This window comes from Galendromus occidentalis, unplaced genomic scaffold (assembly GCF_000255335.2).
Source record: "Galendromus occidentalis unplaced genomic scaffold, Mocc_1.1 scf7180000076592, whole genome shotgun sequence".
In the NCBI taxonomy this organism is placed as follows: Eukaryota; Metazoa; Arthropoda; class Arachnida; order Mesostigmata; family Phytoseiidae; genus Galendromus; species Galendromus occidentalis.
In genome coordinates, this window is record NW_003804581.1 from 74,332 (window position 1) to 93,576 (window position 19,245).

The 19,245-nt window shown below is 52.3% G+C and overlaps 2 protein-coding genes across 2 annotated transcripts; one reads left to right on the forward strand and one right to left on the reverse strand.

Moving 5' to 3' along the window:
* Positions 1 to 1,828: 1,828 nt before the first annotated feature.
* On the reverse strand, positions 1,829 to 5,131 carry LOC100902678 (putative carbonic anhydrase-like protein 1). The gene is made up of 5 exons (XM_003739831.1): positions 4,949 to 5,131; positions 2,938 to 3,122; positions 2,641 to 2,832; positions 2,380 to 2,548; positions 1,829 to 2,199 (listed from the first exon to the last, which is right to left on the reverse strand). Exons 1-5 carry the CDS (start codon positions 4,986 to 4,988, stop codon positions 1,829 to 1,831), a joined length of 957 nt encoding a protein of 318 aa, XP_003739879.1. The 5' UTR covers positions 4,989 to 5,131.
* A 6,637-nt stretch (positions 5,132 to 11,768) lies between these two features.
* On the forward strand, positions 11,769 to 14,240 carry LOC100902823 (carbonic anhydrase-related protein 10-like). The gene is made up of 6 exons (XM_029110493.1): positions 11,769 to 11,810; positions 11,968 to 12,201; positions 12,828 to 13,013; positions 13,192 to 13,360; positions 13,797 to 14,086; positions 14,169 to 14,240. Exons 1-6 carry the CDS (start codon positions 11,769 to 11,771, stop codon positions 14,238 to 14,240), a joined length of 993 nt encoding a protein of 330 aa, XP_028966326.1.
* Positions 14,241 to 19,245: the final 5,005 nt, after the last annotated feature.

Genomic DNA, 19,245 nt, shown 5'->3' on the forward strand with positions numbered 1-19,245 from the left:
CCGGAGAAAAGATTTCCTCCTCCGAAGTGGATCTCCTCTCGACGAGGCAGAAGAGAACCGCGGCTGCATCGAAGGCGCAGGAGGCCGACGAATCGACTGAGGACGATCAGAACGAATACAAGGATAGAGAGCTGCTGGTTGATCCTTTTTCGCTTCGGTGTCGCTCTAAGCAGGATATTATTTTCACTCTCGAATCCTTTTTGTTTTTTTCTCTCCCCTAGGCTGCCACCACCGCCGCCGCCGCCGCCGTCGATGTCGTTTTCCTCCGATATCACAAAGCCCCGACGTCCAACGTCGTCCAATCCCCCATAAACAAATACAGCCTTGATGGATAAAGTGCATGATTGCGAGACGAGGCTCTGGTGTGAACCGACGCGCCTGGCGGGGAACTCGCAATCGGACAGGCCCAGGAACAGACAACGGAGAAAACGACATCTTGGACATGGATCAAATCTGAGCGACCTTGGCCCCGATGGCGGCAGATACGCTTATCCAGCTCTCGCACCTATCGCCCGCGTTCGTCTGGGAACTTGACCCGGCCCGGGTCAACCGGGGGGATGCGTTTGGAAAGGCACAAGGTCGGCTCGCATCAAAACCGACGAGGAACCCCTTCCTGTTGAGAATTTCGGGAATTTACAGTCGTTGGGAATTTCCGAGATTTCCCCGGAATCGACTTCGTCCCCTCCTTTTCCCCCGATGCGGGACTCATACGTAGGAAGAATCGCCCAAGGGTTGAGACAAAACGGTCAGGCGTGGGCAAGCGTCAAAAATCGGCGTCGGAGAGCATTCGGCGGTCCCACATAAACAGTTCCCCGAAATGAGCTGATAGCCGCCGCACTCACTCCGTACGCTCCCGGCTCGAGTAGGGTAGCAAGTGAGGAGCAGCAGCGGCATTGCGGCGGCGGCGACGACGACGACGAATCGATCGCGGGTGAGATTTTTCTTCTTCTGCGGTGCTGCCCCCGGAGTCGATATCGGAGAACATCCAACTCGTCCGCGGACTGATTATACAATTAAGCTCGGCTTGTTCCCGCAAGACTCTCATTATCGCTTGCTGACTGTTGCATCGGAGATGTCGATTAGCATCTCGACCCACCGATCTCACAAAAACTTCGGTCACCGCCAGATCGCGTACCCACTGGGGAGGGGACGTCGGCTCCTCCGCCCGCCCGGTCGCCCATACTACAAGAAACACAACAACAACGACGTCGAGGACGGTGACAACGTCGCTTTGAGCCGTTGTTGCTGCATCGACAAAGGATATCATAGCAGGTGGATAGCAGATATGCGAACTGTTAACGCACCATTACTCCATACCCTTCCATCGATACATCCTCGGTTGCGCCAAAGGAATGCGTGATTCGGTTCTGCGAGGTTGCGCGGAAGCATTCTCGTGAACTTCGATGTATTCGGAATTCTTCGACGAACGCAAGCGGGATAGAACTGGAGTCAGGATCTCGGGGGATGAGAACGACCGAACCGATGCTGAAATCGGATTCGGGGGCAGCGGCGTATCGAAAAATCCCTCTCGCGAGAGAGGATGGGAGAGAGGGGGAAGGAGAGACAGGGAGAGAGGACTCACATCCAGAGGAGACGATCTCAGGTATCTGAACGCTTTGCGGAATGATCACTCGTTCGCGAAAAGGAAAGAGAACAAGGTGGAGTAGGAAAAATAGTAGGACTGTATTGTCTGTCTCCTGTCTCCTATGCACAAACTCTCACTAGTCGAAGATAAATGCCAAGGAACATTAAGGTTGTACAACATGGGACCAAACAACCGGACCCCCTCCGGTTTGAGCTCGCTATACGATTGAGACCCGCCCCGAAGCTAGTACATCGTGAGGTCGTCCTGGAAGTTCCGGGGATTGGCAGTATAATACATATTTTTCTGCATCGTCGGACACCGAGAATCCTTGCTCCGCTTGAAATCGATATTCGTGTAGACCACCCGGTTGTTGAGAGCTTGCAGCGGCCGCACGTTATTCCACAACGGCGCTTTCGGATTGTCTTGGTCACCCTGCATGAGTTTCCGGAGCAGATACAGCTGCTGTTTCGACACCTGCAACGCCTTGTTCATGACGATCCAGCGCACGCTCTCCACGCAGCCGGGTTGCGATAAGGATCCCGAGTATGTCATGTACTCCTCGGTCGAGGGCAGGAGTCGCTCGATTTCGAAATCCTCGAGTGGCGTCTCTTGATCTGAAGTCGAGAAGGCTGAGCTATACACTTTCTCTTTTCCCCCTCGGCATGCAGCAGCTACTGGAGTTCCTCCGGTGCGAGAGATAGAGATTTTTGACCGGGCTCCACCGGGGATTCCCAGAAGGTCTGAACTAGGATAAAGGAAAAGGAGCAAAATAATAAATAGAGCAAAGAGCGTACCTCTATAGGTGATTTTGTGGAGTTGAGAGGTAATATGCCGGAATTCAGAATGAGACGTGTTACCGAGTTGTAAAAGCACCGATATTGCGACGAGTCCGCTGCTCTCTCTCAGCTCTATGGCCTCGCTGAGATTTGAATGAAGCTCGGCGTTATAGCCCAGGAACTGGATCTGAAACACGGAAGAGAAAAAATCTCCGCGATGAACCCATTTTTCTCCTCGAACCGAACCATTGGCGGTCCGAAACGTTCCCCATTTCTCACCTCGGCGGGGAATCGCTTGCCAGCGATCGTGTGCTCCGAACCCAACTCGTCGTGATTGCCGTAGTGTATGTGGACTTCACTCAGGGTATACTGATATGCTAGCGGTCCTCCCGTGATGTTGATTTTCGGGCTGAGAGTGTCGTTGAGCTTCAATACGATGTCGTGCCCCGTATTGAGCAATGTGCCGCTGACCTGGACATAAAGGAGGGATCAAAGTGAACGAGAGATCGCGGGGTTCCTGTCGATCTCAGCGTTCGAGGGCTGTGAGATGGCAGATGCTCGTGGATGTGGACTTGCCTTCACCGGATTCATGATGAACGGTCTCAACTTGGGATCAAACAGAAGCTGCTGTGGATCGAGGTCGATGGGGGATTGAGCGCGGCCTCGGCTGCAGAGGTGCCAATCGGGATTCAGAAGGCCCCAGAAATCGGGGCCTGATATGCCGTCGTACGTCCACCATTGTTCCCAGTTGGCAGCGCAACCTGGATCGAGGGCGAAGCATGAGCAATTCTTAAGGGGGAACGATGCGCAAAAACAAGACCGATTCGAGAATTGGACCCCCCCGACCCCCACCAACCCCACTTGTACGCCCAAGATTCACGAGCATCGAACTCATGGCGGTCAGTGAGGAGCTCACGAGGTCCGACCAAGCCGAGGTCTGGCCCATCGTCAAGCGTTCTCGCTCCGAGCGAAAATTTAATAGTACTTGCTCCTTTTTTTTCTATGATAGAGGATTCTCCTACTGTCGAGGAATCGAAGCGATTGAATGGAGGAAGGGGAGGGGGGCGAAAATATCAGAGCGACGTCTTGAAGCGAGAAGTGGTATGAGCTTGTGGGGTTCAGTTTTAGGCTCGAATCCGATAGAGTCCTCAAGCTGCACCTGGGTCCTGCAGCGAGGTGGTGTCTCTCTAGACTGCTCCTACTGCCATTCACTGTACGCCCACTCCTGAGCGCCAACTCAACACACGAAGCCGCTATGTGTGTGCCTCTCCCAATGTCAAAGGGGCCCTCTGTCCCGCCAATATCTTTCCTGTGTGTACACTTATTCTCTCTATCCAGGAACTGCGGTAGAGAAAAACTCTCTAAACGCTCCCGTACAAAACTGTTAGTTCAACTCTACATGAGAGAGCCCCGACGAAGGAGTTGTCTTTCGTCAGGGGGAGGCGAACATTCGCCAACTCCGCGGTGGGATGTGTTGCTCGGAAGGAACAACATCGAAAAATTTGATACCAAAATCGCGAATACGGTGACGGCGCTCCGATGGATCCCGAATCCTGAGTCTCCCCGAGTCTATTTCCACCGAACTATCACACGAATTTCCCGAATAGAGGACTTCATTCGCCAACGGAGACTTTCAGCGCAAAAAACGCTCAACGTACGGGCGCATCTATCCTTCAATCAATCAATTCATCTCGCTATCTCATCCTCCATTTGGACTGCTATTCATCCGCCCTGTCGGCCATATACTGTGCAATATGTGCATTGCTCCATCCGACACGATATCAGAGCGTCATACGAAGAGAGCCTACACGGAATTTGGTTAGTCACGAAGGTGACAAATCCGAGAGTGCAGATCCAAAGCCATTTTCATTACAGGGGGCTCTAGCCTGGTGCGGTGCACATATCGCAGAGGGTTAGACGACTGACTGAGTTGGGTGCATGGGAAGGGAAAAGAGGATACAGTCGTATTTCTCCCTTCGAGGTGAACACTACCCGACCCCGAGGGACCCGTCTGGCAGACTGCGGCTGCCTCTGAATGCCGGGGGTCGGCTGGTTGGTTTGTTCGTTCCTCGCTTGCCCCTTGCTCTGCGGATGGATGGGTGGTAACTGGGACTTGGCTCAGATGTGGGCTCTTCAAATGCGTATTGAAAGCTCTCGTTTTTCGACCTTTTCCGAGGAACGGATCATTCGGAGACGACTTGGTGAAGAAGGAGCGCAGAGAATGCGAAGCTCTCTCCGAAGACACTTGTTGCTCTTGTCGTAAAAAACGCGCCTCGGAACTTTCCCGCGACTTTTGACAACCGTGGCCCCGAACCAAGGCCCCCCCAGAGCATGTGTTCACGCAGGAAAAGAACGCGGTTGCGGTCCCTGACGCAATTCATGTCCTGAGATTCGGTGCCGCCCGCGGAATTCCACGATCCGTTCATTTTCGCCGTTGGCTTCCTAAGTCCCACAGCGTCTTGCCACACAATGTGGACAATTACGATTGGACGCAGGGAATATTTTCCAAAAATCAATGAGTTGAACGCTGTCACTCGACTCCTTGTCATCCTGACGCAGGTCGGAATAATTCAAAATTCAAACTTACGGCCAAAACACAGAGTCACAAGCAGGACACGTATCCGCATGACCGTCAAAAACTCGCCGCGACGGTTCCGAGAACTTCAGGAACGAGTGACGTCGTCGCTCAGAGAAAGCGACTTCCCACTCAGGAAACGAACAAATGCGATGGAGATCGCGTGGCCTCCTTCTCGGCTCCTGGGCCCCTACTGAAGCGAGGACTCGACGTGATGCTCGCGGAGGAGGAGCTTCAGAGACCGCCCTCGCTTCCTCGGAAGGGACCACGTGGCCTCAGCAAGGCTGACTGAGCGACGAAGGACGAAGCTTCGAGTGAGGCTCTTTCAACGTACAGAGCCACGCAGCGGAAGGAACGAGCCCACGTCGCGCGCCGTAGTTCCACCCTTCTATCCTGATGAAACCAATTAAACTTGCTCCACTGGTTCAACACATCGAACAGCTCGATCTGCGATACGATTCTACGGGAACGAGGGCCCGATATGGAAACTAATTCGTGCGGAGAGTTTCGCGCAAAGACAACCGACCGAGCACTCCTCGCGCGTTCCGTAGGTTCCAGGCTCCTCGACCCCAACATGCGAGTCCTCAGGTGTATACTCGTCGTATCGGTGTGACCGTTGAATCACGTCTCCGTAATGCAGGAATCGATCGACGATAATCATGTTACAACCCATAGGCCACTAATTCGGAAGAGCTCTCCAGCGCTCGCCAGAGAGCTCCAGGACGAGTAGTTCGGAAGGACAAAAGGATATGAGCGACTCGTGCTGGTTTCACGGAATGTTTCATTTTCTTGGTCAACCGAGCGTCTCGAAGGGTCCCGCTCAAATCCCCCGTCTCCTTATTCTTGCTCTCGTCCTGGGAACTCTATTGCGACGCCCATAATGGTGCGGCAAATCTTCGAGGGCAGTCGGGCAAGTGGAGTGGTCGAGCGACCGACAAGCTCGCTTTCCCGTTTTAACGGTTCTGCGAAGTGAGGAGTCCGCTTTGCATTCTGATGGAAACACAGCCTGGCAAACTGAAGCAGCGAGTCCCGATCCCTACCGTGAACGGTCTTCCGCTGTCCAGAGAGTGGGAGTGAGATGATCTTTGAATGACTCCGACTCCTCATGCCAGCCTAAACGGAGCGGGATCTACCTTGGTTCTGAGTGTCCAGATCATGTTTAGTTTGTTGCGTTGTGTCGAAAACAAGAAATCATACGCAAAGATTCGGCAACTAATCCCGGAACCGAAAGAGTCGGCTGAGAATCGTTGCGATAGCAGAGAGTGAAACGAATGAGCGGACGAGAGCTCAGCGAACATTTGAGGCGACCGCACAACGCAGAGCAATGAACACGAAGTTTTGAAAATCGATGAGAATCGACTTCCGAGAGCCGGTCGGGAGATAACAAAACAGGAAATATTCAGACGGAACCAGCGTCATTTAGATATGACAACCAACCGCGCTCCAATACCCATCCGCTCAGTGGAGAATCTCGCGCTCAGTCCCATCCGGACATTCCTTTTTTTTCTAGAGCTGCGGCCGGGCTCCCGAGCTCGGAGCAACGGAATCCGAGAGAGTCTCGCATCAGGTCGGTCGTGAAGACCTTCGGAAGCTATGAGACCTCTCAACATGGATCTGATGGGCTCTGGGACGGACAGGAAAGGTCGCCGTTTGGGGCGAGATCGGTGCTTATCGCCACCGAGAGAGTCGCCGACCGGTCCGGTCGATCGGTCGGTCGGTCCCTTCTGGTCCGTCCAGCATCTGAGCCAACTGATTGTGGCAATTAGGCCGAGCGAATATGTGTCATCGGCTTTAACGTTGTCCCAACTTGGCCAGAGGGCAGGAGGGGACTATGATTTATTACCAGCTTGAGTTGATCAGATCCATAGCAGTTGGCGAGTCAGTCTCCCCGCTGCGGCGGGTGGTGACATAGTCACAATACAGGGCGTATACCCTTCAGCAACTATCGACCTCCACGGCTACGGATCGAATATTGGCAAAAGAGTTCACTTCACTGCCTCGACTTGAGCCTTCCCCGAACCGATGCACCGGCACCCATGCTCAATACCGACCATTTGCTTACTCGACACGCCACGGTCTACGCTTAGGCGAATCGCTCACAGCAGTTTAGTCTGATGTCCACGAAGAGGGAGGAGCGGTTCATCAAAATGAAATGGCGGCATTTCTCAGCAAGCGCGACATGCCTCCGCTTGATTTTGTGCGATCCCTCGAATTTGATGGGGACAGACGCAATTCGGAGATCAAGAGTGTTCCATGGGCTTGTCTTTTCCGCACCGAGCCGAAACCCCGTCCTACTCTTTGGTCCTCGGGGTGAAAGGTGTCGTCGCTGTGCAGCGGTGTTGTTTTACTGGATTGCGAACGCGTGCGCGAAAAGCGATGCTGCCCCTGCTCGTTCTTGTCCGACCACGACTCCGCCGCCGCCGTGTCGACGGTGATAATCAAATCATTTACCTTGCTCGTTGCGGGTGGTGGATTGCCGCTGTCCCCGCTTTCGCTGTTGTTGTCATTGTTGTGCTCGTTCTCATTGTTGTTGTTGTCAGTGGTCACGCAATTGTCATGTCGCGGATGACGTGGTCTCGTTGTTGACGGCTCTGATTGGAGCTCAGAGGGAGGCGTCTGTGCTTCATCAGCAGTCATTCAGCCCTCCGGACGGACGGACAGGCAGGCAGTCGTTTCGTCGGTCGCTCACTTAGTCCTGCGTAGGAATCCTCTTCGCCTATTCCGTCGCCTGATCATCGGACAACTTATTTGCTCGTCGGGTGGACGACTGCGAGGAAAAGCGGGAGATACTTCTGAATAGTAGTTTCGCATTCACTCGAAATTCGAATGGACACGGCTGCTGTGACTTTATTCAACAGTCCACGGAACGGGCGGAGGAACCGGCAGACAGGCACGCAGTCAGTCAGTCGGAGCTAGCGAGCCATTTCTCATTACTCCCCGTCTCGACACCGGTTCGGAGATTCGACTCGCTCTGTGGGGGAGTGTGATCACTGCGCTTAAATTGGACTCGTGCTCTTTTCCGATAGGGATTTACTCCTCGACCGAAGTTAATTATCGTATCAGTCAAACTGCGAAGCGACTTGTCAGGTGGTTCCGCGACTTCTTTGACTTCCTCCCGCGGTTGGGTGAGAGCCTCACTTCAGAGTGCTAAAGACTCCACTGTTCGGCCGGATGCGTCTCAAGACTTCGGTTCGGCGGAAAGACCGGAATACACACTTTTTTCCGGGCAAGAGACAGATTTTGATCTCTACTGAATCGATTCCGAGCAGGTCTGGGCGGGGAACCGGGGTTTCCCCTCAGCGCGAACGACGCCGACATCAGGGACTCCGGACACCGTCCTTCTGACAACAGATCCCTCCCTCCAATCGGCGTTGTTTTTGTTGTTGAATCGAGGGCTCTGTTTGTTCACTTAAGCGCCGTGCGTGATGTGACGATGCCTTCTGGGCGGAGGATCGACGACGCTCCAGCGTACAATGCAATCAATTTCGGGTGTTGACCGGATCAGTGCGGCTTGAAGAAATAGGATTACATCGGATTTCACTTGGAGTGATTGTCGTTGTCACCACCGCTCAGCCGTCCAAAATCGTCGCTGTTGAAGGTACGGCGACAGGAGAGAAGACGCCGACGGGACGTAGGCTGAGGAAAGAAGCGAAACGAGGCGAAGGATACGAAAAGGAGCGGAAAACCCCGACGTAATTTATTCCTGTAATCCTTCATAACGACGGATTCCGAGTGTCACCTCCTGTCTTCGGAACGGTGGCTTCCTATCCCATCTCTGTTGTGTTCCCCCTCTCCGTTTGCCCCGACCGAGCGGAGAAAGAAACCGCGGAGAGGAGATCTCTCAGGAGAACGGTTTTGACTTCTTCAAAGCTATTTTGCGTCTGGCGACAATTCCAAATGGAAAGAGGAAGAGTTGAGGGGAGGGGAAGCGAAACGAGAAGATCAGATGAAGACTTTGAAGAAAGATTCGAATAGCTCCTCTCAGGCACCTATCTAGTGGAACTCTCCGAGGTGAAGAAGTTATGCTAAATACATCGCCATGCGGGATGACTCGTTCTGAATAAACATCCACTGGAGACTCACAGACAGGAGCATGGCCACACATGCTCGGAGAAATTGGGACAAGTTTGAAAAACACTGATACATGGGGGCCGGATGAGAGAAATCCCGCGAGCATGCACCCTATAGATAGGCGGTCTACGAATGTTTTCCCTACACTCAGGGTGGGTGAGCTGGAGGGCGAAGAACAAGAGAACAAATCGTTCAGTTGCGGGATGCTCGGGGTCCACCGCTCGCCCCGAAATGCCATCCATACGAGAGCTCCGTCGGGCTTCACAGGGCTTGAGACGACGATGCGGGGCCAGGGTGAGGCTTGAGGTGGCTTTCGCCAACGAGCCGCCGCCCACAACAGACGGAAAAGAAAAAGAGAGAGTTCACAAAGAGACCCGGAGCTCTTTGTAAAAAAGCACTCGGCTTCGGTATTTAGCATTTTATTGAATCCAGAGAGAACCACCGTCAAGCTGTTTTCCCCTCACCGCAGCTCTTGACGCCGCAATGCACGCGGGATATTAGGCGCAGCAATTGAGCGAGCGTCCACGTTCCGCGCACGCATCCCGATCGGTGAGGAGGCTTTCGAAGAACCCCGTTGAGTTATCACTCCGAGAATGGTCACAGAAATTCCAAGCGTACCATTTAGACGACTGACGAGCTCTACTCGGTCGCGAGCGGGTGGCAGCCGCGAAAAAAAATCGGCGAACCTACAACTTGATGCCGAACTCCCGATGGTGATCACGGGTCGGGGAGAAAATCTTTTAGGAGAGTGCGACACCGGTTCCGATAGAGAACGGCGACGCAGTCACAAGTGTCGGCGGAAGAATGCCCGGACAGTGGCTTTCTCCAAAGGCCGAATCTTATGGCCCACTGAATCCGCCAGCTCTTATCGAAGGCCGCCACACAATATTTGTATGCAGCCGGTCCTCCCCCCGGCCCCAGAGTCTCTAACAGCTCGACTCGCGCTGCCTTCCGCGATACTCGGAGTCCGTCGGGAGACACCTAGTCTATTTATCGACTCAGGACATATGTACGTTTCAACGATTACGCGCTCGAGTGTTTTTTACGTAGCTCACCGCTGACTGAACGGGTGTTTATCAAGTCCATGTGTAAGCGAATGGCTCGGACCGGCGTTTCGCATGACGAATTCTCGTGCCACGGGATCGAGGTGGTGTCCTATCCGACCCGGACGCAGGATACGAACGATTCGACTCGGAGCGCGTCGGGGGCTAGTTTAGTTTTTCCCGGTTTTCACCAATCGAAACATCAGAGACCAACTTTGCACTCGGAGGGACGACGCACAACGAAGAGCGGGTCGAACGTGCGTCGAATCCTGGGGATGCGTTTGTCATGCAGCAAAGTGTTCGAATTAACAGCAATTTAGCCATGTGCTCAATAATTCACGGTGCTTTTTAGCGTAGATCGAGGATTGAAAGTGCTCCCATTCAGGATCTCGAGCGAAGCATGAGCGAGTTCCTCTTCACTTCAGACCCGACGACAGGTCCTCCAGACCCGACGACATCCCTCGCCCCGACCTCATGACGAGCGACTTGGAAATTCCCGCTGTTTTGATCCAGAACTCCGAAACGGTGCTGCTGAGCTCGTTCATAATGACGTGGCTGTCTGATCTTCCGTGATTTCCCCTTTTTCATTCGAGCAAGAAACTGCTGATGGGCGAAAGGAGCGACGGTGGTCGGGAAGCTTCACGGATCGAGTCTGGAAAAGGGAGAACATGAGAGTTGATGAGCGGGACTAAAATAGAGGGAGCTATCCATCACCGCGTGGCCCGCACGTGGTTCTCGACGGGGCCTGGACCCTCTCTCAAGGCGGAGGAACCCTTCCTCAAACGAAGCCACGGGCCCTCACATACAAGCCCCGGCAGCCGCCGAATGAGCTACACCGAGATGTTGACCATCGGCGTCGATACGTGACAGAAATGAATCGAAAACACCATGCGGACGAGTATTCGACGAGTTGGACCCTCCTGCGGGTGATGCTATGGATTTTTCTCCCCAGAAGTGAGTTTGTTTCCTCTGCCGAAACGACACTGCACTCAGGACGCATAATGAAAATCGCACTGCACTGTGGTATATGAATATTGACCAAAACATCGCGGATCTATTCCAATGAATTCTTGAGGGACGAGACGTCCCGCGGAGTGTTGCTCATTTTCCGAGCCTTCTCCGGATAGGAATGCTTTGACGGTTTTCGAACCCCTCACCATGACGGATCACAACCCCTCGAACAGGGCCGCAGTTCGCTCAGAATCACGAGCAAAGCACCGACCTTCTCGATTGAGCGTCAATGATGAACTCGATCCGATCGAGATGCGGGAATTAAAAAAAGACGGAGCGTTTTCACAAATGAGGCGTCTCATCTGTCGCTTGGTGTGCCTGACGACTGGAAGCGCTTATCGTGAGCAATCACTTTTGCCATGGAAAAAACATTCATACAGAAAAGCGGATCTCACTTCGACTGAGATCTCAATTCGAAAATGTTTCACTTATCCGATGAGGGAGCGACCCGACGCGCGCTGTGACGAGATCTCCCGTTCGCCTGACGGATGATCCGAACCCTTATCAAGACACTTCTCTACGGTGGGCGTTCAATCTAACACCTGGTTCCGAGTCGAGATTCTAGTCCCTAGTACAGCATATGCGTAGCTTCCCTGTTCCTCGATCCTATTTTCCGAAAGAATTTTTTCGATTTGCGATCCTTATTCAGCGTTCAACGTCCCCCTCCCTTGTCAGAACATCTCGCGCTGAGGACCAATGGATCGAGAATGGAGAGAGAAGCGTCCGCCGCAGGTCAGAGCTGTTTACTCGTACGTCTTGCCTCCTTGCTCGGAAACCTTCCCCCCGTAGCGGCGATGGTGTTCGATGGAGTCCCCCCTGGCGCACAAGGAGTTCTAGATCTTTGAGAAAATCGAGTCCGACGGCGCAGCGACCGAACACCAGAATGAGTCATATGGGATCCCCCAGTTTGGAGGGAAGGTATCGGCTAATGCCGGAGTCCTTTTCTTTGTTCTAGTGATCGCGGCAAGCTGGGAAGAATGGTGGACCTACAGCGGCATTTCGGGACCAGAGTTCTGGGGAGTCCTAAACCCGGAGTGGCATCTCTGCAGTCGTGGTCGCTCTCAGTCCCCAATAAACCTCTATCCAGAGCTCCTGCTCTTTAGTCCACACCTGAAGCCGTTCCGTCTAGAATCAGTGAAGGTTCGTAAATAAAGAATGGCTCTGCATGCGATTCATTCAAAAATGAAATTCGTGCGAGAAAGACGAAATTTCACCCGCCCAAAATCGTCCGACTAAACCCTTCGCGGCGGAGCGCGATAGAATTCCACTAAAGCTGAGTATGTGAAGACCATCCATATTGCAAGCCGTGCACTTGATTGGACACCATCGCGGTCACGTATTTTCAGTATTGGGCTCATAGAGAGCTTCAGGTGCGTCGGTCCACTATTACGCCTCCATGTTGTCTCCCAGCAAAGCACGGGGTGAATCAGCGCTCGCATTTTTCCCCTCATCGGAGGACGAATTTCAGAATTTAAATGTGTTCTGGAATTCCAGACTTCGATGAACCTCCGACGAATGATTCCTCGACGGCTAGGAATCTACTAGAATCGCACATTTTTCAAGAGTGTTCCGCTCAGACAGAATACAGAGCAGTGATTCATGGGACTGATGTGCGATCGATGACCGATTCTCCGCATGAGTAATGGACAGGGGGTCGTGCTTGATTTCAGCCTTGGACTCGCTTTCATATCCTGGTCCAGATTGGCCAACATGGAGGGTCGAATTCCGGTGACTAGAGCCTGCCTTGACCTCCATTCTGATTCTAGACTTCCGCAACGATGATAAATACCGGACACGACATCCTGCTTCAGTTGTCCGAATCGGCGTCAGTAAACTTGACGGGAGGGCCTCTGCAATACTCGTACGTGATTTCTCAAATCCGGATTCATCATGGTGACGATTCATCGCAAGGCTCCGAGCACTCCATCGGACGGCGGTTCTTCCCCGCCGAGGTAAACCTTTTCGATGATTTCCGTTGATAACTGACGCCCGGATGCTCTATCCACCCTTTTCGCGGGAGCATCTCGAAGGGTGCCGCCGCTGGACGTAAAAGATACCTGTCCAGATCGGAAATGACGAAAATTATTCTCATGCAATGTGAAACGGTTCTGAAGGATCGTCGATCTCTAGATCCAGTTGTTGGGTTTCAATTCGGACCTACACCGAAACTTCACTGAAGCTATGAACGCTAGGAGCAGCGAAGGACTCGTGGGCTTGTCTGTGATGCTCCGGATAGGCAACGTGTCCCACCCTGAGTTCAAAGCAATCAGCAGCCAACTGAGCAAAGTCGTCTATCGAGGTGAGTACCCTTGACTCAAGAATGGGTAGATAGCAGCCGAGATTAGTTCTCCCGGACGTCCCGGGCGTCCACTCCTCTCCTGCCGAAATAACGGGGTTAGGCTCAAGATCGATGATCACTCCATGGAGAAGCCTGCCCCATGGGGTAGGCTTCTATATACGTATAATTTCCACGAATATCCAAGGTCAGGGATTCTTCCAACTGATTCGTTAAAGCTGTTTTGGGTATTCCGAAATTCCGACGTGGGTTAGCCAACACAAACGGCATACCGTTCCACGCTCTTTATCGCCGCTCGGCGTCGCATGAAGGAATAGGATATATCTTCTTGCTATTTCATTAGTCCCGTATTCTCCATTCACTTCCGATAGAAGCGAGCACCCAACGTCGTTCAGAGAGGAAGAAGGCGCATCAATGACGATATTCGATGTCTCTTCAGACCAGAGGGCATCCATCGAGCGCATCGATGTCTCGCGGCTCTTTCCGAACACCAAGGAGTACATGACGTACTCTGGCTCGTTGACCCAACCCAGCTGCAACGAAGGAGTCCGCTGGATCGTGATAAATAAGGCGCTGCATATCTCCCGCCTCCAAATCTCCTCGCTGAGAAAATTGATGCAGGGCGATATTCTCAATCCCAAAGCCTCGCTTTCCAACAATTTCAGACCGCTTCAACCATTGAACAATAGAGTTGTTTATACGAACATTGATTTCCGCCATCAGAACGAGGTGAGCAGTGGAGCAAGTAGTCAGAAGAATCTTTAAATCGCCTTCGATCCGCGGAGCATCTAACCGAAGCGAATTCCAGAAGGAGAGATGTCCATCTATGCAGAGGAATATGCACTACAAAACTTCCCCTCTCCATCCGAACACAATGTACTGAAGACAATCAACTATAGAAGCATTCATTGTCACAAGTATCGGTGTCTGAGCTCACTGCCGAGCTCGACCGTGAATTCATAAATATTTTTCTATCCATATTATGGGTCTTCAGTGTCCTCCTTCGCACCGACACGACGTCGAGGCCTCGGAGATTATCCGATATTTATCTATCAAGCATATTCGCCACTCTCATCGGCTGCTCGGGAATCGTCGACTCGACACGGGATCATGGACCGGGAGAATATTCGTGTCGAGTAGCTAGGGGAAATTTAAGGTTTCAGATGAAGGTTCCGTCTCGGCGCGGAATGTGCTTTGATGGGAGCGGACGCGTGGTGTCGCGGATGACGGAAATGAATACGACAATGAAAACGAAGACCGAAACAGACCGGGATGAGCATTCCTGAGGGAAAGAGTTCGTTAGCTCTCATCAATCACAGCGAGAACCAGTCGAGGAGCAGCAATCAGCCGACAGTGTAAGAGGAGTCCATCCCCACGAAGAGCATCACAATTCCGAGAGCGCAAAATCTGCGACGCATAGCTCTCATTCCTCTCGCCTCAGCTAGGACTCCATTGCAACGGGCCCAAGTGCTGAAGAGGCACCTGGTTCTGGTACCTTCGAAAACGTCGCCGAAAGACACGTTTCTCGGATCGATAAGTCCGTGGAGTCGTAGGAGCCCGGAAGCCAGGCGAGGATTCTAGGTATTGAGATCAGGTTGATTTATCGAAATGGAAGCGCATTGGTAGGCAAGTAGCAGATTCGAACGTTTGCCGTGCCCCTCATGAAACATCGAATCTATTCGCGAGACGATATCTGATAGCTTACGGAGTTGCGAATAATGTATTCGCATTGATTGAGTCATCAATGAACGCTCGCGGAAGCGTCGGAACTCCCGAGATGTCGGCCTCCAGGTCGGCCAAACCTCAGTGGCTTGGTCACTTGTCCCTTGGTTCATTTACTGTGCGTTTCAGAGTAGATCCAGCTTACGATCCGGTAATGGAACGACGCTCGGCGTTTGACACCATTCGCAGTCTCTGGCAAATTTTCTCATGAGAGTACGGATAGGATAATTAGGATTATTCCTGACTACATATCGCCTATCAGGCTCGTGAAAAAGCCCGCGAGAATCGCGTAAGGGATAGTTCTGGAGAGAACCTATGGGGATCTGAGGAGCTCGACTGCAGACCCCATGAGGGAAGATTTTCGAGCGCTGGAGGCCTTGATGGCGGATGAGTATGCTTTTCAGAGAACCTCACTCTGTGGTTATTTCTGCGTGGTCAATATGTGTCTCACGCTACGGGATGGGCCGAGCTGTTCTCATATTGCAAAGTTATTTCGGACCGCGGCTTCGGCACCCTCCGCGATCGCCATTCTGAGCTTTGAATAGGTTTCATGTACCCACTCCTTCGAGGAGAGGAGAAAGTGATGTCGATCAATCGGGACGAGGAAATTTCCAACTCCGCATGAAGATTCCTCCTGAGTTCTCTCCTCACTTGCCGGAATTTCTGGGTCGATAGTGAGAAGGACGAGGCATTCGAGCTCGTTGAGTCTCTTCTCGGCCTCCCCGAAAAAAAATACACCGATCGAGATGTCGAACGCATCTGGACAAGTCAGCTGTAATATTTGAAATGTTCCGAAAGAGTTGCTCGGTCGAAACGTTTCCCCGCGGAACAAGAAGCATGAGAAGGCGCGCGCGGGCGCGTGAGAGGCTAGCGGGGACGAGGCATGGAGCCCCCGGATGAGGGTTCGGAGGGAGGGAGTTGCCGAGCTACCGAACAAGCCAGACGTCTGGGGTTCGAAGAGAGCAGCAAGACAGAAAAAGAGAACGTCAAAATGACAAATCTGTTTTAGACCACGGCCAGTCAAGCACACACTCATACATCAATTTTCCTCAGGACGAACCTTAACTTTCGAGGAAAAACCGCAGCCCAACGACCGCCAGACCAAACATATTTTAAAATCTCGTTCCCGATCCCCAGAAGCAGGGAAAAATATTTCAAAACCGATAAAACACCGAGGTGACACAATGACAGCGAGCTCGGAAAATCATCCATCCGTCTTGCCCTACAAAGGCGGAAATCGAGTATAACTCTTCTCTTTTTCTCTTCCTGCAGATAAGAATCTTCATTTTTTATTTTTTTCCCGAATTACACACTCTCTCTACGTCACCCTCCCGGCCATTGAGCCGACTCCTTGGCGTTTTAGAGACGTGGTAAGGACAGTCCTATGTAAATTAGCCGGCAAGATACATAAATCAGACCGGTACCGAAGGAGAGCTCGTTATTGGCAAGCTTGAGATCTTGCTCGGATCCGATTGATGAGGGTTTCATAAAGTGAAATGGGTCGGCAAATTCGATGGCCTTCGCCCCGCGATCGTCCCGCCATCCTTACAATCGTTTTCAAACTGTGCGCCTGAACCGGATCCTCCCCCGATCGCGTTTCCGTGCCTGCGAACGACGCTCTCAGCTCGATTCTGATACCCGTAAGTGATTCGCGCTCGAGCAAGCTTCGCCCTCAATCATCTCGAATCGCTCTAATCACAAGCTTCGTGTTAAGTTTTTGGGAGTCGATGGGCACCCGACGATCATCAACGACGGAGATTCCGTTCGGGGTCATCGTGAGACCGCCGAATCTCACCATAAGAGCAGACAGCGAAACAACTCGCGCTCACGGTCAATAATAAGCAACGATTCATTATTCATTACGAATCTGGAGGTGCGATGATTTATAACGATTTCGAAAGTACAAGACTTCGCATGCAGACTCTAGCATGAATATCTCGATGAAAAACTAGGATGGAAAGAGCTCAGTGGGCTAGGCGGCCGTGGGTCGAATCCAGCAGGACTCCGAAGAGCCCCGCGAGAGGTTCGATGATTGGCTCCCTATCCTGCTGCATGTATGTCGGGCTTGAGGCTCATCCTGACGCTGAGATGCAACCATCTGAAGTGGCAACAGCGATCTATCGCCGACTCCTTGATGTCGGCGGAGCGGACGATTTGGAGCGAGCTGGACTACTGAAGGGTTCGCGTCAGCCAAGCGAGATGGAATGCGCCATCTTCCCGCTCGGCCGAGATTATCCAATAATTATTGTAGCTGCATGAGGGCGCTTAACTCCCGAGTCGGCTCCTCGAAGACGTCATCGAATCAGTTTTCGCGAATACTGCTGATTTTCGATGACGCAAGAGAGTTCTGGTCATCATCAGCATGTGGAGCGAGTTATTCTCTAAATTGAGAGAGAATGATTATTATCGACGCTCCTATTTCCCTCTGCTACGCCGGCGTCCGATCTCCCTCCTTCTCTCGATCGGGGATCGTCTCCCGGTCCGAATCGAAGAAGGGATTCCGAAGACTCGATCAAGAGCGTCTTTGGAGAATCTCTCGCGGGATCTGCCGCCGAAGCTTCGGAGGAGATTTCGTCGATCGTCGCGCAAAGCGCCCTCTTCCCTAAATACTCGACGGTCAACCGAGCGGACATCGCGATGAGCTTGTATGAGCCTAATGATGAGATATCAGGGAATTCGGAGGGCGCTCCGATCTCTCTCCGTCTGCCAGCCTTAGACTGAGTCCGCCAGCGTTGCGGAATGCCAAGGAGAGCTAAGGAATTCTCCTTTCTTCGCAGCTGACTAAATCCGGGTCGAATAAACGTGCCGCGAAATCAAGATTCTTGTGTCTGTCGACCGAGGGGAACTGGATCAAATCCCAGAGTGTTCTCTGCTCAGACATGAAAACGACTCCATTTAGTGTTTTAGACTGCCACAAGGAATACCGTTTTCGCTTACGCGCAGGAATAGTCGAAAAGTATATTCATTCTGCCTCCATTCAGAGGGCTTACTATCATTTGCGTCAAAGCAGAATGGTTGCGCCGACGGACTATCACAAAAACATTCGTACAGTCTCCACATCGGACACCCGCTCGTTATCTTCACGGTCGGCTGGGGAGACCGGAGGAGCGAACTCACGATCACCCGGACCGAGCTGTCGAGTTTTTTTTCCTGTGAACGCAGCGATGAGGGAGGATGATGAGTTACCCGCTTGATCAGCGATGTCGGTCAGCAGACATTTGGAATTGCTGTCCGCTACAGTCGGTAGGGAAACAGGGCAGGGGAAGATCCCAAGATTACAGCGTTTAAGACCACGAGAGTCACAGACTTCACGCGAAAGGAGTCGGAGTTTCAGGATCGCGACTCTAGCTTCTGGGAAGCCTCTGAGGCTGTTTTGAAGATTTTCCTACCATGGTCGTATTGCCCCTACTCCACTATCGCTCCGGGTGAAGCGAACGATGAGTGGAAGCGCTTGTTCCACGCGCCGACTGACGCACCGGGAACCCCCGACACGTTCGGCTGATGCTTGTGTAGCACGACCGAACAAGCTCAATTTGTCACACAATAGAAAGCCATCAATTATGCCGCAACCAGATCGGATTGAATCGGTGTCACAGCGGATGTTGAAATCATTAGCTTTGTTTGGCGTCTCCACTGCGTCATGAGCTTCGTGGTGTAGAGAAAGGGGGGTGGCTGGGAATATTCCCTCTCAAAACATCAAAGCTGACCACCCATTGTCTCAGTCAGCTGCCCAGAGCAGAAAGCTTCACAGCAGGGAAATTAACATCGGTGTTTGTGGCTTCAGAGGATTATACGGGAACGGGTTCACTGGCATGAGGGATCCGCAACGCGAGAGCGGTTCGGAAAATCGGCTCTCACGGATTCCTTACTGGTGGGTTTTCCCTTTCCGTGACCATTTCCCCAATCTACAGATCTGCGGAGAAGCAGCGTTGAGAGGATAAAAATATTTGATTCTCCATAGGAGAAAAGAGTCGATGTTCTCTAGAACTCACAAGTAAACATTCTTTTTTGAAAATGACAATCGCCTGGTTTGACATGCTTTTCTGAAAGTTTCCGAGCCCCGGAGCAACCCCGAGTCGTTTTTCCCTGCTGTCCTGCATTTCATACCCCTTTCTTGCAGGCTCCGAAACCCGGAAAAAACACAATTTACATTGAAATCCGGGATA